The 16,041-nt window shown below is 41.9% G+C and overlaps 1 protein-coding gene across 2 annotated transcripts; it reads left to right on the top strand.

Annotated features, from left to right (window-relative positions):
- Window positions 1-87: 87 nt before the first annotated feature.
- Window positions 88-15,878, top strand: mroh1 (maestro heat-like repeat family member 1). Of its 2 annotated transcripts, XM_057045751.1 has the most exons (45): window positions 88-282; window positions 867-981; window positions 1,061-1,206; window positions 1,843-1,974; window positions 2,068-2,230; window positions 2,844-2,942; window positions 3,033-3,184; window positions 3,428-3,568; window positions 3,731-3,823; window positions 4,311-4,389; window positions 4,707-4,820; window positions 4,960-5,033; window positions 5,116-5,238; window positions 5,348-5,455; window positions 5,561-5,705; window positions 5,879-5,919; window positions 6,154-6,295; window positions 6,375-6,427; window positions 6,532-6,639; window positions 6,723-6,842; window positions 6,929-7,051; window positions 7,135-7,281; window positions 7,476-7,502; window positions 8,681-8,803; window positions 8,897-8,976; window positions 9,176-9,317; window positions 9,409-9,504; window positions 9,614-9,718; window positions 9,812-9,947; window positions 10,255-10,367; window positions 10,506-10,658; window positions 10,814-10,870; window positions 11,078-11,175; window positions 11,293-11,458; window positions 11,647-11,807; window positions 11,890-12,027; window positions 12,267-12,381; window positions 12,543-12,689; window positions 12,779-12,845; window positions 13,078-13,199; window positions 13,299-13,448; window positions 13,535-13,669; window positions 13,770-13,872; window positions 13,972-14,037; window positions 14,112-15,878. In XM_057045751.1, exons 2-45 carry the CDS (start codon window positions 960-962, stop codon window positions 14,186-14,188), a joined length of 4,902 nt encoding a protein of 1,633 aa, XP_056901731.1. In that variant the 5' UTR covers window positions 88-282; window positions 867-959; the 3' UTR covers window positions 14,189-15,878. The 2 variants fall into 2 exon arrangements, with proteins under 2 accessions (XP_056901731.1, XP_056901732.1); XM_057045752.1 differs by lacking the exon at window positions 7,476-7,502.
- Window positions 15,879-16,041: the final 163 nt, after the last annotated feature.

Raw genomic sequence — 16,041 nt, 5'->3', positions numbered from 1 at the left:
AGTGGAGAAGAGGGAACAGATCACACCAGATCACACAAAGAAGCAGCTTGTCGATCAACTCTGACCGACTGCGCAGCGCTTGTGTGTTCCGGTTGGAGGCATCGGGCGGCCGGTGTCCGCCCCCTGCCTGATGCGTTCCTGCTGACTCCGAGCACATGACTCGGGCTGTTTACACCTGCACTGACACGATTCACGGCATTGACACTGACGAGCTATTACACCCAGTCGTGAGGCAGCGTTGCCCAAACAGGTTATTTTTCAGCGGACGCCCGCGGGGATTTGGTAAGTTAGCTTTATTCGCCTTTCCTCCCCTTTAGCCGCTCTTCCTTAGCAGCAGCTGCTAAGGCTAGCGTGCTAACCCGTCATTCCAGCATGGAATTCTGTTTAAAGTGAGGGATTGCATGAATAACAGCAGCCCAGAATAACACGTTAGTAAAGCCGTCACGCTGTCAACAACCATGGGTATGTCAGTGTTTGATGACAACTCTTTATGGCAAAAGTTGGTGCTTGAGTAAGCTAGCTAGTTTTTCTTGCCAGGTTTTGTGCCATAAAAGGTCAGAGAAAACTTTCATGGCAACGACAGTCCAAACACCTATGTTCATATCTTTGAACCATGTCGAGTTTTCCTTAGTCGGACTCGTAAGGTCAGTTTCAGCTGGAGACGTTATCATTGTGTTTTCATATCATTCAAATAAGAGAGATTTTTATATAGGCAGATTTTTATCCGTAACCAGTGGATTTAGTTGTTAATGTGGTCATACGTTATTATGGCCTTTAAAAACAAATGCTATAATACGATATGACTCAAGCTTGAACCTTGACTCACAGCTCAAGTATATTGACATTAAACATTTTCTTCATTCTAGAGCTCTAGGCAGGTTCAGCCCATCTGTCCTGCAGGAGTAAAGCTACATCCACAGACACAGGCTGCAGGAAGTCAGCCCTCTCTTCGATCCACCATGGATGAGACAGATGTGGAACGTGCGTGATTCATGTTCTTTATTCTCGAAACATTTTGCTATCTGTACTCAGTTGCTCCTGTGCTGTGTTTTCACTTCAGAGGTGACCCTGGCTCTCCTAGACGCTGCGACTGATAAAGACTTTAAAGTCCAGGAGCAGGTCAGAAAATCCGTATTGACCCTGGGAAAACAGCAACCGGACAGAGTGTTAGCCATATGTCAGGACTACCTTTTAAAACACCCGAAGGTAAAGGACGGCAATCATTATTAATACAAACAGTGCAACAAATTGTCCTTTTTAATTGTTAAAAAGTAAGCTGTGGTTTAACTGATTAAACCCTGTCACGCATTTAAACAACTAAAATGTTGTTGGTTACAGACAGCAGTTAATGGATTTACACTATAGTTTGCTCATATCTGCTCTTTAAACTTAAAAACAAGTTGCTTATTCATTTGCATGGCTGTTTGAGGGTTCTGAAGATTGCAGATTTTTACAGAGAAGCAGCAGAAGCGTGAAATAAAAAGCATGAGAGTTATTCTGGCTATATTTAGCTTAATTAATTGGTCACAATAGTAACTGTGATCAGTTATTGTAATGGCGGTAATAGCATTACAATTCTAACCTGTTAATGTTTTGCGAATGTAAATTTTGCTTGTAATCCCATTACGAAGCATTTTATAAATCCAATAAAAGTACATACTTTGCTCTATCACGGGAGTCTCAATCAGCTGTTTTTCTGATGTTGCAACATTTTATAAATCATTTCACAATGGTTTCCGCTTTTATAACATGCTGTAATACTTTTCACACATTCCATTTAGTTTTAGACACAGTTTAATTTCTTGTTTTCCATCTTTCTTCCTAATCCCACTCCTCGTTTAGTTGTCGGTGGCGCACAGAGTTGTGATCCTTCAGACGATCGAACTGATTGTGGGCAGCAGGATAGAGCAGATCAGTTATCCCAGGATAAAGAGCATCATCTCCTTAGCCTCGGACGAAATGACACGATCAAAGGTTAATTAAATTGAATTTAACCTTCATGCAGACAGTCAGTGGTAATTCACCGTCTGTGTGTGTGTGTGTTTGCTTCCTGATGTCCTGGTTCAGGAGGTGATCCCTGATTGGCAGCAGGCGGCCAGTAACATCCTGGTTGCTGTGGGTAAAAAACACATCAATGACATCATGGAGGAGATACTAAGCAAGTTTCAGCCAGGGCTGCTGCCTCACTTCTTTGTTGTGAAGACGCTTGCCAGTCTTTCTGACTCTAATGGTAACACACACACACACACACACACACACACACACACACATACAAAGGCACAAATCTGAGTGGTTTATTGACAGCACATTTTCTTGTCATGGCGATAATATATGAATCTTTTAAACTATATATATATGTAAGCTTTACACACCACCCACTTTTTTTTAACCTGAGAAATCTTGTTTAGAGAGTTCCTGTGCTTGTACTTTTAACCACTACACTGGGGAGCTTTGACAGTCGAGAGTGGCATTCAATGGTGCTATGAATAACAGACCGTTAACAACTTTGCTTCTTCACGGACTGATGTTTCACATTAAAATGCGATTAAATAATTGATGGTGATCAGAAATAGACCAGTAAATGAAGAATGTAGTCCAGATCAGAACAACGAGGGCTGCAGAAGTTCCCAGTTCACTCATTGTAAATGCTCGACCCTGTTACTAATTAATTATTAAAGGCACATTATGGGAGCTTGTGATAAGATAATCATAGCATACAGTGCAAATTGATAATAATGTTGAAATATGAAATTATGCTCAACATGAGAACACATTTTATTTTAATGTTGCCTGAAGTCTGAAGTTATTTGATGTCAATGCCCCGCTCTGCTCTTTCTCTGTAGTTTATGGCATGGTACCGTTCCTCAATGCTATTCTGGGCACCATGTTGCCAATGTTGAACATGGCCAAACAGGACAATATGAAGTGGGTCTTCTCTTCTGGTAAGCTCCTTGAGAACATTTGAGGAGCTGCACTGCTCTAAAATCATTAAATGTTTCTGAAAGTGTCCTCTGATGTTTGTGTCTCTCCAGCTCTGTGTCATTTCAGTGAGAGTATCCTGGAGTACCTCGCCAATTTAGACAAAGCTCCAGATCCCACAGTCAGAAAAGACACCTTTTCCAGTGAGATCTGTGCTTCCTTTGACATCCTCTTCAATAGCTGGCTACAAAGCAGGGAGTCTAAGGTGAGGGCAGCATCCATTTGTATAAGTGAGTTAACTGTGTCTTACAATCAAACTACCATGAGACCTTTCAGCTTTAACAAAGAACGAAGGGAATCTATCAGAGCTAAATAGAATTTATCAGTAATCTGCCAGTAATCTTCAGCAGTAAACTGGAATTCACAGTGTTTTGCTTTAATCGGTTTTCATAAACATTCTCCTCCTGTCACTGTCATTAGTCAAACTATGCTCATGCTCATGTTCCAGTTGAGGCTAACGGTAGCTGAGGCCGTGGGCTCCATGTGTCATCTGATGGCCGGCGAAAAACTCGAGGAGCAAATTCCTAAACTCATCCCTGCCATCTTATCCCTGTACAAGAAAAACAACGAGCACTACATAATTAGTAAGGTGGGTACAGATAAACTATTTATATGGGATAATTTGTCTTTCCAAACAGAGGGCCATCAGTCTCTGTCCATCTGTAAACTGTCCATATCTCCTGTGTATGTGTGTGTTTTGAGAATGTGGGTGTTCTGTTTCTCTTTTTTTCCCCCTCCTTCCCCTCCGCAGAGTCTGTGCCAAGTGCTCGATGCGTCCCTCAGCATGGGGAGCAGGGTGCTGGAAACGCAGCTCGACAGTCTGGTGCTGGCGTTGCATCAGCAGGTACTTCACCGCACACATACTACGCATTTTAAGTGTCATAATCCAGATTACTCAACAGTGATTCAGTAGAACAGAATTGAGCCACCCTAACGCGTGAGATGCTCCCTCACTGTTCCTCATATCCACTTCGTACTTCGTCTGTCAAATGACTGTCGTCAACACGTGTTTTGTCTAACCTCGTGTGATTTTGGATTGCAGCATTAGTTCACCACAGGGATTCTGCCAGTACATAAAATGTGGTCCTAAACGCTCTCATTTCCCATTTCCAGAAACTTCTCATGTGGATAAAATAAGCAGATGTGATCAGTTGCTGTTTTACAGACGGCTACCATCGCTGCTGCCTGTCACGCAGTCTTAAGATGTTATTTCTGATATTGTTACACTGCTTTAGAATGTGGTTTCCTTATTTTGATTGCACCCTTTTTGTAACACAGGTATAGCAGCTGAAACAGGGAAGTTTCATGTTTCCTCTCTCTGTCCCATGCAGATTTCCTCCCCTGTTGACTACAGTAACCCTCCGACTGTTAAGAACCACAACGAGGTCCTTCGCTGCTTCAGTTTACTTGGTACAGAAGCTTTTATTTTTGCCTTTTCTTTGCGGTGCAGCCCCTGATGATAATTGATGCCAATTATACTATTGAAGCAAATATCTAGAGTGAAGGGGGGAATGTCTCAAAAGAGCATCTGGTATTTTTATGAGGGTCACAAAAGCAGGAAAACGTACACTGTTACCGGTACTGTGTCAGAATCCGTGTTCTTTATGAGATATTGAAATTACCTGCTAAAACAGGCCTGCTAGCCTTACTTGTCATTCCTGTTTTTTCTTTCTGTTTCTGCATGCCATTATTGGCACATACCCAACTTTATTTCCTTTTCCCTGTAGCTAACTCCTTCCCAGACCGGCTGGTCATGTTTGTTCTTCAGAAGTTGGAGAACGGTAACGAACGAAGCAGGGTGGGCTCCCTTGCTGTCCTTCGTCATCTCATCAACTCCTCCAGTGAGAAAAGATGCATAAATATGTGTTAGCACAGATTTAAAACTGCACTGGCAACAATGACTTGATTTCCCCCAAGGGCGACAGTTATATTTCGTTAGTAATAAGCTCTTTATCTGTTTTGTTTGTGTTTCTTTTACAGCTTCCACAATGGAGAGTAAGAAATTGGGGATACTGGCCAGCATTAGGCAGCCAATGGCAGATCATAGCAACAAGGCAATACACAATAACTCATTTAGACAGTCCAAGGGGTTTAGTTTCTAAAGAACTTTATGACCTGTGTTCTCTTGACTCTCAGGTTAAAAAGCGTGTGATCCAGGTTATCAGTGCCATGGCGCATCACGGTTACCTGGAGTTGGAGGGAGGGGAGTTACTGGTGCGATTCATCGTTCAGCACTGCGCCCTTCCAGACACGTATCAGGTGAACCATTTTATGATATGTTACAGTAATTTTTTTCCCCCCAATTTGAAACCAATGAGAGCATCTGCGAGTGCGTGGTCACATTTTCCCTGCTTGCTTGTACCTGTAGAGAGGTCAGACTCCCCAAGACCAGGAGGAGGTGACAAATGAAGCTCTGAGAACAATGTGTGACAGCACTCTTCATCTCCTGACCACCACCGTTGGACAATTAGATGATGTATGTCAGCTTTCCCTGTTACTGTCTGATCTTTGGTTCATTTATAAACACCAAATCAGATTTATAAATTGGATTAACGGTCATCCTTCACACTGTTTGTTTCAGGTGCTGTGGCCAAAGCTGCTGTACTATTTGACACCTATACAATACAGCAACGCAACCACTCCCCTGTGCAAAAGTCTGATCGTGCTTGGGAACAAGAAGAAAGAAAACCAGGATCCCAGCTTTAAGATAGACTTTACACAAGAAGGTAGGCGGAATGTACCGTATTTACCTCCGGTGTGCAGTTTATTCAAGATGACCCTTGAATAGGAGGTGTGGATAGAAAAATGTGTCACAAATACATTTTAAACATTAAGTTTGCAATTTGATTTTATCTTGATGATCCTGTGCAAACTAATCACATTTCATTTTTCCTTTCAGTCAATCTGCCGTCACCTCAGACACTACTTGTTCGACTATTTGTAAGTAAATCTCTTCTCACAACTCTTTTTTTACACTCTTGTGTCTTTGCGGCTAGTCTGGCTAAACATCACGTACTGTGTTGACACTTGTGCGAGATAATAACCATTATTGCTAGTGTCAACACTTGTAATATTTAACATTCTGAAGTAACATACTTAGCTAACTGGGTTATTATCCATTGGCTGCCATTTTAAGTTCTTGACTGCATGTGTTTTGCCTCGGTTGTGTTCCAGGTAAATGCAGCGCTCCCGTTCAACAGTCGAGGTCACGGTGCGCCATCCCTCTCTCTCCTCCAGATCCTCAGCGTCAGCATCCATCCCAAAACAGAGACACTGTGGGAGAAAGAGATACCGCATTTGCTTTCTGTTTTAGAAGGTACGGAGACAAGCAAACATCATGTCATCAGACTGATTTTTTTCATGTGAAGGTGTGTGTTTGACTGTGCTGTTTCCAGAGTCAACAGCTGAGAGTCTGGATAAGAAGCAATGGAATGAAAAGCTGCTAAAGGTGTGTTTGCTTGCTGCATATGAAAATGTTTACATGTGAATATTTGCCCAAAAAAAAAACCACCTCTTTTATAAACTGCATTTATCTAATAAAATTATTTTCAGCTCTTGTCTAAGACTCTGGCTACTATGGATGATGGGAAATGGGTGGGTCAGCTGGCAACTGAGGCTACAGGGTACCTGTCCATGTACAACCATGCTTTAGAGGAGAAAGTAAGAGCTGAGCTACTCATTTACTAGAATCACAGAAAAGTGAAATACAGTCACTGAAACTTAAGGAAATTGTCCTTTTCTAGAGTTTCCTTTATCAGTGCATCGGAGTGATTCTTCAGCAGTGTTTAAATAAAGTGGTGGTGAAGAAACAGTTGCAGGAACTCTTGCTCACGGCACGGCACAGTGATGCCATTGAAAGAGAGGTATCTCCAAAAAATCTGATAAAGAATCTAAAAACAGGCCTGTGTTTCGCACCAGGGAAGTTATAACCAAAGAATTCTGTTGTCAGGGTATCGCAATGGGGGTCGGGCTGTGTGCCAACAGCCACTTAGAGGGAACTCTGGCCAAACTTGAGGAGTTTGGCAAGTCAGACGCCTTCAAGAAGTCTCCAAGCATCTTCAACCTTCTTAAGGTATGAAGATATTCTTGCTTCTTTCCAACAGATCATGTTAGCGTTGATGTCAAAGGAGCTTTCCTCGTCACTTTCCCCACCAGGAGCGCAGTGACGTTGAGGTAGAAAAGGTGAAGAGTACGTTAATCCTATGTTACGGCCAAGTGGCTCTGAACGCACCTCCGGAAAAGATACTAAACCACATCGATCAAGACATCCTTCGCAGCATTAGTAAACACTTCAATACCAAGGTAAAGTTCTTATTTCAGGTCTATAAGGTTGTTCAGATAAAATGGTTCCATCCCCATACACAAACTCATCCTTTCCCAGGTGAACTCAGAGTATACATTAATGTTTATAATCTTTTTTTTGAGGCGGTTGCTGAAGGTCAGGAATGTGTTGTTTGTATGTCGACTCATGGCTTTATTACTTCTATTTCATACAGGTTCTGGGGATTAAAGTAGAGACAAAGGTATCGTCAGGAAATTCAGGGCCCGTAGCTTACTCTCGTTTCTTTCTTTCTGTTACATCCACTTGTGGTGGCATCGCTAAAGTCTTGAGATTTCAGCTTGATATTAATACAGTACTCTGTCTTCTTCAAGCTTTTACTTTACTTATTTCATTATGTTTCACAACAGTAGAGCTGAATCTCCAATGCCTTGATAATGAAGGCTTTCAAAAAGTTACCAAACTTTTGCCATTGGAAGAACAGAATTCATAAAAGCAAAATGGCTCTGCCTCAGTGAAATATAACATAATGATACAAAACTAGGTGCTTTTCACCATCGGACTTTGACGCACTTAACATTAAGAGCCAATCCTTACTCAAACATACTGTAAAAACGATATAAATGCATCCATCAGGTTTTTTTTTAATCGTGTCCATTAAGCACAGGTGCATATGCATCTTCATTGAGATTTCCTCCAGTTTCCATTTAACCAACAGCCAGTTTTTATGTCCTGATTATGGTGCACTTGTTTTACAGCAATGTAGGAAAATCCCCACTGAATAACTTCTCTTCAGTATAATAGTGATTTTTGCACTGTTGTCCTGCATCTGTAGTTAATTACTTTGATCAAATTCCCAACCTCTACCCGCTGTTGCACAGCACAGCGTCGCTAACGTCCATTTTGAGCTCCGCTCACTTCACAAACAGTCAGAATTCGATCAAAGATTTGTCAGAAAGGAATTGATGAGGTATTCACATTTTTCCTGATTTCTTTCTCTCTTCGTCTCTCAGCCACGGGTGCTTCTTTAACCTTTAGGTCTCTATCATTTCTTAATAAATTAACACAGGATCCATCTGTGAGCCTGGTGGTGATTTTTAGAAACTCTAATCGCACAACTATTGTTTTGAACTTCTCTCCATTATAGAAATGGACGATCAATCAGCAGTTGCACTGCTAGATTGATTTGTTTGATTGACGGAATGACTGCACTGACTGATTAATATTGTCGGCCTGGTTTTCAGATGTTTGCTTGTGTGTTTTGCCCCGTTGTTTGCATTCTTGACAATTTAGAATGTGCAATTGCCCAATTTTCTTCTTATTTACTCATCTATTCCTCTTGACCTAAATCTTTTGATCTGTGGATGGTCTCTTTTTCTGTATCATTGCACATCTGTTTGTGTTATTTTTGTCCCACTTTAGGACCTGACCATGAAACTCAGTTTGATCCAGAGCATTGGACTTATAGCTAAAGCCATCAGTCAGTGCGTGAAGAAACAAGGATATGTATTCACTCGTAAACAAGAGCTCATTAATATCATGCTGGTCAGTAGATTTTTTTTTAAAATAACCTGCACATGAAACAAGCAGGGACCCTGTCCTGATGTCCTCTGTCCTCTCTCATGTTTCTCTGCTCAGGATTTTATAAAGGCAGAGCCAGCTGATGCATTGAGGACTCGAGTGCGCCCTCTTGTGATCATTACCTGTGCCAACCTTTTGTATCTTTCACTTAAAAAGAACAGGGTTTTATACTACTTCTATTTTAGCCTAATAGATGGACTGACACATCTTAAGTGACTGAATTGCTGCTGAAAGGAAGACACAGGGACCTTTTGGCAGGGAACTTTTATCCTGCGGATTTTTTAAAATTATTATTATGGTTTAGTGTTTTGTTTTCTTTGACCTATCCTGCTTCAGGCCTCTGGAGCCAATCCTCAGTGAGAATGAGAGCTTTGACCTGCTGAAGGTGTGTGTGAACAGTGTGATTTCTCTGCCTCCTGAGACGCACACGCCAGAGAAAAATAAAGATGATGAGATATTGGACCCGAAGCAGAGAAAGGTGTTTTCTAAAACATTTATATATGCTGAAAACAGTTTATTCCAATGCTGCTGTTGTCAAAGTAACATTTTTTTTTGTTAAATTCATGTAGGGATTGTACAAAGACACTTTTGCTGCACTACAGGAACTTTTGAAAAGTGTGCTTGCCAACGATCCGACCCCAGATGGCCTGCAGAGTGTTTTCAAGGTGAATAGTGGTGTCTAAGAGTATGAGTTCATGTTAGAAGCTATCATCATTTTTTCTTTATTGGAGTTGTAATTTTGTTTTCTCTCCTACTTGACGTTGTCTCCGGCAGCACATTGAACCCTGGTTGAGCTCTGCCGAGGACCATGAGAGGGAGAGAGCTGTAACAGCCACTGCCCACATGCTAGCTTACTACCTGGACAACCTAAACGTGAAGGTATGTACATAAACATTGAGGCTTTTGATACATTGAGACTAAGGTCATTGCTGATTTCAGGTCCTTCTTTCTGCTGTGTGCCTTGTTGTCTAGAACATGGTGTCTTTCCACAACCTTGGAGCTCTGCTCGGTCGACTGTCTCCACGCTGCTCTGACCCTCACCAGGACGTACGGTTCGCTGCAATTGACTGTATATACACCCTGCTGTATATACAGCTACGCTATGAAGGTGCTGTTTATGGTTCTCAATGAAAGAGCAGTTTTGAGTATGTAGATATGGGCAAATATGCTAAAAGCAACATTAAACTGTAGCTATGTTTGCTTAACACGCTAGAAATGTAGAGTTGAACACTTTTCTTGTACATTAAACATATAAAAAACAGTTGGAACGTTTATAATACAGTCAATTTACAGAATCCAGCCCCGATGCCGCACATCCACAGGCTGTTTTCAGAGCATATACAGAACGCACGCTGACTTGTTTTAGATAAAGGTGGTTGTTTTTATGTCTTTATTCATTTATTTTCCTTTTGTAGGTTTCTGTTTGGATTACAAGGATGATTCTGTGGACAGTCTCTTGCCCCTAAAAGAAAACCTAAGTAACCCTGACCACTCAGTTCTATACAAGACCTGCTCCGACCTCACCAAGGTATACACGTATCCAAGTCAGGCGAACAATAGGACATGTTGAATTGGTCAAGTACTTTTGCACTTTTAATGCCAAAGTCAGCTAAAGCCAAATCTTCTTCTGGCCATCTGTCCGACTGTGCTCCTTCCTGTGCATCAGGTGATGAGTAAGCGTCTTCCTCAGCAGGAGCTGACCACGCTGGTGTTCATGTTGTTTGAGGGACTCATTGACAGTCAGACAAACTGCTGCAGAGCTTCTTCTGTCATCCTCAATACCATGCTTAAGAGCAGAGGAGGCGGACTGCAAGAGCTGGTAACACACACTTCAAACACATTATTTTACACATTGGTTGTGGCATCATCCCATAATTATTTAAACACAAATACGGTCCATACCGGCTTTACTGGATTTCCAAACTATCTGTGTGTGTGTGTGTGTGTGTGTGTGTGTGCGTACACAAATACAAGGTTCCAGAGATGCTGGAGGTGCTACATCTGCGTCTACAGAGCATCACAGAGGAGCAGGTGAGAAAAATTCAGCCTAATTATGAATATTAACATGCCATCTTAAGTCATCAGCTCTGGCTTATTTGACAGTGTAGCTCAGCTTGCTCGACCATTGTAGCATAAACAAGGATTTCTTCACCCCTAATATGTATTAACTTGTTAGTGTAACTTGATAGTGTCATTAAAATACACAATTTGTTTTTAAACTTTGTGCATGTGTGACAGGTACGAGTGGCAGTGGCACAGAGTGTGTTAATCCTGGCTTCTCAGCATCTACAGACTGTTGTTAATACACTAATTAATCAACCACTTCCATATGACAGGTACTGTTTATGTCTACTATAATCGATTGTAGATCAAGTGCCACGTGACCTCAAGTGAAGTGTCAGTTATCTGATTTTATCTTCGCGTGTCAACTTAATGCTGTTTCCTGTGTTCAGCTGGACCTGTGAGATGTGGATGGCCCTGGGAGCAGACCCTGTTGTAGCCAATCAGATCATGGAGATGGTGATGGAGAAGCTTGCTGTCATGGCACCTTACGTGGAGAAGAAAGAGTCGATGATCAGAGGAGGGATGACGAAGGTGGCGACGAATCAGCCCCTGGCTGTAAGTTACGAACACTCAGACCTGTCTTTTCAGTTCTGTCAAGGTGGTAATATTCCTCTGAAAGCATATTTGTTTCTCCTCCTGCTTGAGCACCAGATGACTGCCCCAAAGACAGCCAGTCACCTCGATGCTGGCGATGCTGCAGTTTCATTTACATAAATTATATGGGTATGTTCTTCTCTTTGCAGATGACATGTGGTCTCAAAGAGCTGCTATTAAATGGTCAGAGCCAGGAGACAGTGGTCAGTCTCTTTCCTCAGCTCTTCTCCTGTCTCCTGGTCAGACTGGGGGCCAGTATCGGGGTCTCGGCAGGAAAACAGAACAACAAAAACATTTTCCACGTAGCGGGGTGAGAGTCTCTCCATTTGAGCTTGTAAAGTTAAAATAAAGGGGAAAATAAGTGGTTTTTTTGCTTGTTTTGGTCTTTTTAGGGTAGCAGCTGAGGCCCTGCATATCTTGTTAGCGCGCGCCCAGTTAGATGAGGTGTTGAAAAGACTGGAGGAAGAAAAAGCTTGGGATGCAATAAAGGAACAAAACTCACACATCAGTGGAATCACAGTCTTGGCACGGTACACTCCCTGTCCAAGAGGGGTTTGATTTAGAGCGCTGTATATTCTTGAAATGTGTGTTTTCTGGATATCTTTAAACTCTCTTGACAAGGTTAAGGTTGAAATTGAATACTAAAAAGACACAAAATTCTCCCCTTTTTACATCAGTTATGTGGGATTTCTTTGTCACAACAGCTGAATTATTCATCCTTTCAGACTATAAAGGCTGTAAACAAGGCCTGTGCTTATTGCATCCGTAGGGCGATGTCAAAGCACGCGGGTCCCAGGCTGCCTGCTATTGTGGAATGTCTTTGTCCCTCCTTGAACAGCATCTATGAGAGTCAGAGAACCACCGTGACGGCTTTCTTCTCTGAGGTGACAACGCCGACTATTTAGGAGTTATTTTAAATGTTTCTGCATTTGTGGGCAGCACAGGCTTCAAAAGTAACATATAAATAACATTTTCACCCCGAATACTCATGAGAGCGGAAGGATTGGCTGACCTGTATGTCTTTCCTGTTTACTGGCTCTCGAAGCTTTTAAACCATCACGTAGTGACGGAGCTGATGTTGATCGACGTCTTGATGAACAACATGATGGAGAGAATATCAGATCCCTGTTGCACTGTCCGAATGTTGGCCGTCCGCGGCCTCGGCAACATAGCTGTGGGATCGCCGGAGAAGGTAGAATACTCGCTCCCTTTCGCTGGCACAGAAGAGGACAAGAGCCACAACCTAATCTTCTTCATCTGCTCACTTCCATCTTTCACCAGGTGAATAAATATGCAAAGGAGCTGCTGGCGGCCATGAGCTCGGGCATGGAGGAGAAGGATGATCCAGGTAACCTGACGGCAAAATACTTCTCATAAACAGGAGAATGAAAAGTTACAGTAATCAAATCTGGCTCTCCTGATTTATTGCATTAATCTCTCACCTCTACGCTTAGCTGGTTTCATTTTTTCCCTCACCATAAACGTCGTCTTTATCAAGTCACCTGTTCTCAACCGGGCACTTGTTTCTTTTCATTAGCAGAAATGCTCTTAATCCGTCCTGGCTTGTGGTTTTGTCACAGGTAAGCTAATTACGCTGGAAGCCATGTCGGGTCTCTCCAAAGTCCTCCTCTATCTGGACAAGAAGAACGTCCACTTGCTAGTGGTCTACATCTTCATGAAGATCAAACCGTTTTTGGAAAGCGTAAGATTCATTATTTGAGCTTAATGAGATGGTTGTTTTGCACACACACACACACACACACAACGGTGATGACAGTGCAGCACCTGCTGGCTCATTTAGGAAAACGATGAGATCCGCTGTGCTTCCATCTATCTGATGGGGCACTTGTCCAAGTTTGGCTCAGGGGAGCAAGTGTTCACCGATCAGATCCACAACGTCCTGGTCAGCCTGCTATTACACCTGGTTGACCCAAACCCCCAGGTGGTCAAGGTAGAGAAGGAAGCGGACGCACGCTCACGCACATTATTACCACAGACAAAGACGCCATCTTGCTTTAATTTTTTAATATCATGCAGGCGTGCAAGTTTGCAATGCGAGTGTGCGCTCCTGTGGTGGGATCAGAACAGATCACCGCCATGTTCCAGAACCACCTCCATGACAACAAGAGTTTGCACTACGGAGAGTTCATCAATGATCTCACCAAGTACCTGGTAGGAAGCAAAACAACAAAAAACATACCTGGATTTTCAGAATAGATGGATGGAATATTCCTGGAAATAATGTTTCCTGTTTTTAAACGTTGGTTTGCAGATCCAGGACTTTCCAGGCATGCTGAACTTCTATCACATCTCAGTCATCCAGTTTTTTAAAAGTAACTGGTCTGAGGTCAGAGCGGGAGCAGCCATGTTTATTGGTATGACTTCAGCCATTAGTTAGATAATAATGGGATCGATGACAATGATGGATGACCTCATAGGAAACTGTGGAGCTAATTTATTGTGTGTGTTATCAGGATTTCTGCTGGGGAATCTGCCAGAGGAGCATCTCTCACACCTCAACATGGGCTCTGTCACTAAAGGTGAGGTGCTGATGCTGCCAAAAAAGGAAATCTCAGTTTGGCTTGTCTTAATGGCACCTTTTCTTCCTCCTCAGGTTTGGTGATGCTGCTTCAGGATCCAGATCCTGTGGTGAGAGTGAAGGCTGCTGAGGCCATGGGGCATTTTCACTGAACCATAAATCTTTAGGAGACGCAAATCCAAAAGTTAAGATCCAAACCATCATGAAGTGTATGATCAAACCAAAACAATTGTAGAAATTCTGTGGAAAACACTCTATTTATGCACATGTTATTAGACCTCTTAGCGGTGTAACTTAGCCTCTGTTGGCATTATTTATGGTCCTTAAATTAAGTCCTTATTCCATACTTTAATTTTAGTGACCAAAGACTGTGTTGCTCTTTAGACACCAATATTACTTTTATAAACAGGTATATTATGCAGCATAAGAATAGTTTCTTTAAATTTTGTGTGCAAGATTACACCTGATGAGTCTGGCAGGTAGCTAAATCGTGTGTTTGTTGTGGATTTCCAGTGTTTGACACAGCATCAGTCATCCCTGAGGTTTGTCTTGGGTCATGTCACATGTGCAGGATGTCTGGTTTTTTTTTGCGTTTTTAAAACAAGAAATCATTCAGCAATAACAAACAGCTTTTTGCTTTATAGTTTTGCAGTCTGGACTCATCTTTACTGAGAGTCCAGATGTGGAGCCACACAGTGACATTCATTCATGGAATTCACATGACAGTCGGCTCATCATCTTTCATCATCTATAACTTTTTACATGCAAGTGCCAATCTCTCTTCCATCTTGGTAAAAGACAACTCTGCTGTCGCTTAGTCTGCATACGTTTTCCCCATTTTTCCACCTCACATTATGTTTCAACTGAAGACTGTTTTACAGAATAATACTTACGGGTTTAAAGGCTGTTCACAGCCACACCAGCCAAAGAGGGGCTCTTCTCTCTTCCTCTCCTGGTGTCGTGTGGTTGCCAGGCAGAAATCCATCCTGTTTAAACCAATAACAGCATCGCGGTCGTCCTTAGGTCTGCACAGCTGTGCCGCACACACAGTGCCAAATGTGGATAGATTACAGTAGCGTTGTAGTCATAGCATTAATTTTCTACCTTGTGTTGATGCACTTAATTTTGTATCAGGGGTTCTTTATTGAGGTTGCACAGCTGTTGTTTTACGTTGCTCTTAACAAGGTTGTAAATGTATGCGTGTTAAATGGGGATGTTTGTGCGCATCCGTTCTGCAAATTGTTCCACTGAAACTGACAATCAGGTGAAAACACATTCGTCAATGTTAAGTTGTTTTGTTGCACTTTTGTTTGTAGCTTTGTCATGCGGTCCCTGGTTGAGGAAAACAAGCACAATCACAGAGCTCGACACATTTTTATAAGGAAATATGCTAAAAAAAAATGTATCAATGCGAAACAAAGCAAACATGGAAAAGGAAGGTGAATGTTTTTAAGCAGGTTTTCTGCGAGCATAAACATGTTTACAGGAAATGTAGCAGCTCCTGTGTTTAAATGTGTTCCATCGTATTCTACAAACGGGGACTCTTGTGACTTCCAGCACTTTCTAACACTGTGGGTTTGGTTTTTGGGGCAAACGGTACAATTGTTCTGTGTTATAAACATTCTAATGAACTTTATATCATGGATATGATATTTCATATCTACTTTTGGTTTACTGGTTGTTTGTTTTAAGATGTTTAATGTTGGTAAGGATCCTCCCCACTGACATACTGTGCGATACTGTGTGAATATTTCATGTGTCAGTTTACCAGGAAAGAAAGTGGATGATGTCAAGTGTTTGCAAATTAAGAAATAAACAGTTCCATTAATACACAATATATAATTTATATATGGTCTATTTCTATATAGTCTATTTATATATCACACACACACACACACACACACACACACACATACATACATGTATATATATGTATATGTGCACACACACACAGTGTATGGTCTAATTATTTCAACGTTAAGAAAAGTAAAGGTGTATTTCTCTT

Source organism: Takifugu flavidus, chromosome 10, assembly GCF_003711565.1.
Source record: "Takifugu flavidus isolate HTHZ2018 chromosome 10, ASM371156v2, whole genome shotgun sequence".
In the NCBI taxonomy this organism is placed as follows: domain Eukaryota; kingdom Metazoa; phylum Chordata; class Actinopteri; order Tetraodontiformes; family Tetraodontidae; genus Takifugu; species Takifugu flavidus.
The sequence above is the reverse complement of the archived record's forward strand: the minus strand, read 5'-3'. Positions and strand labels throughout refer to the sequence as shown.

Bases quoted from the DNA above. Each gene is read 5' to 3' on its own strand.
- mroh1 (XM_057045751.1), top strand. From the start codon at position 960: ATGGATGAGACAGATGTGGAAC. The intron at 5,706-5,878 runs GTAGGCGGAATG...TTTTCCTTTCAG, and splicing joins GATAGACTTTACACAAGAAG to TCAATCTGCCGTCACCTCAG. The intron at 9,505-9,613 runs GTGAATAGTGGT...TGTCTCCGGCAG, and splicing joins GCCTGCAGAGTGTTTTCAAG to CACATTGAACCCTGGTTGAG.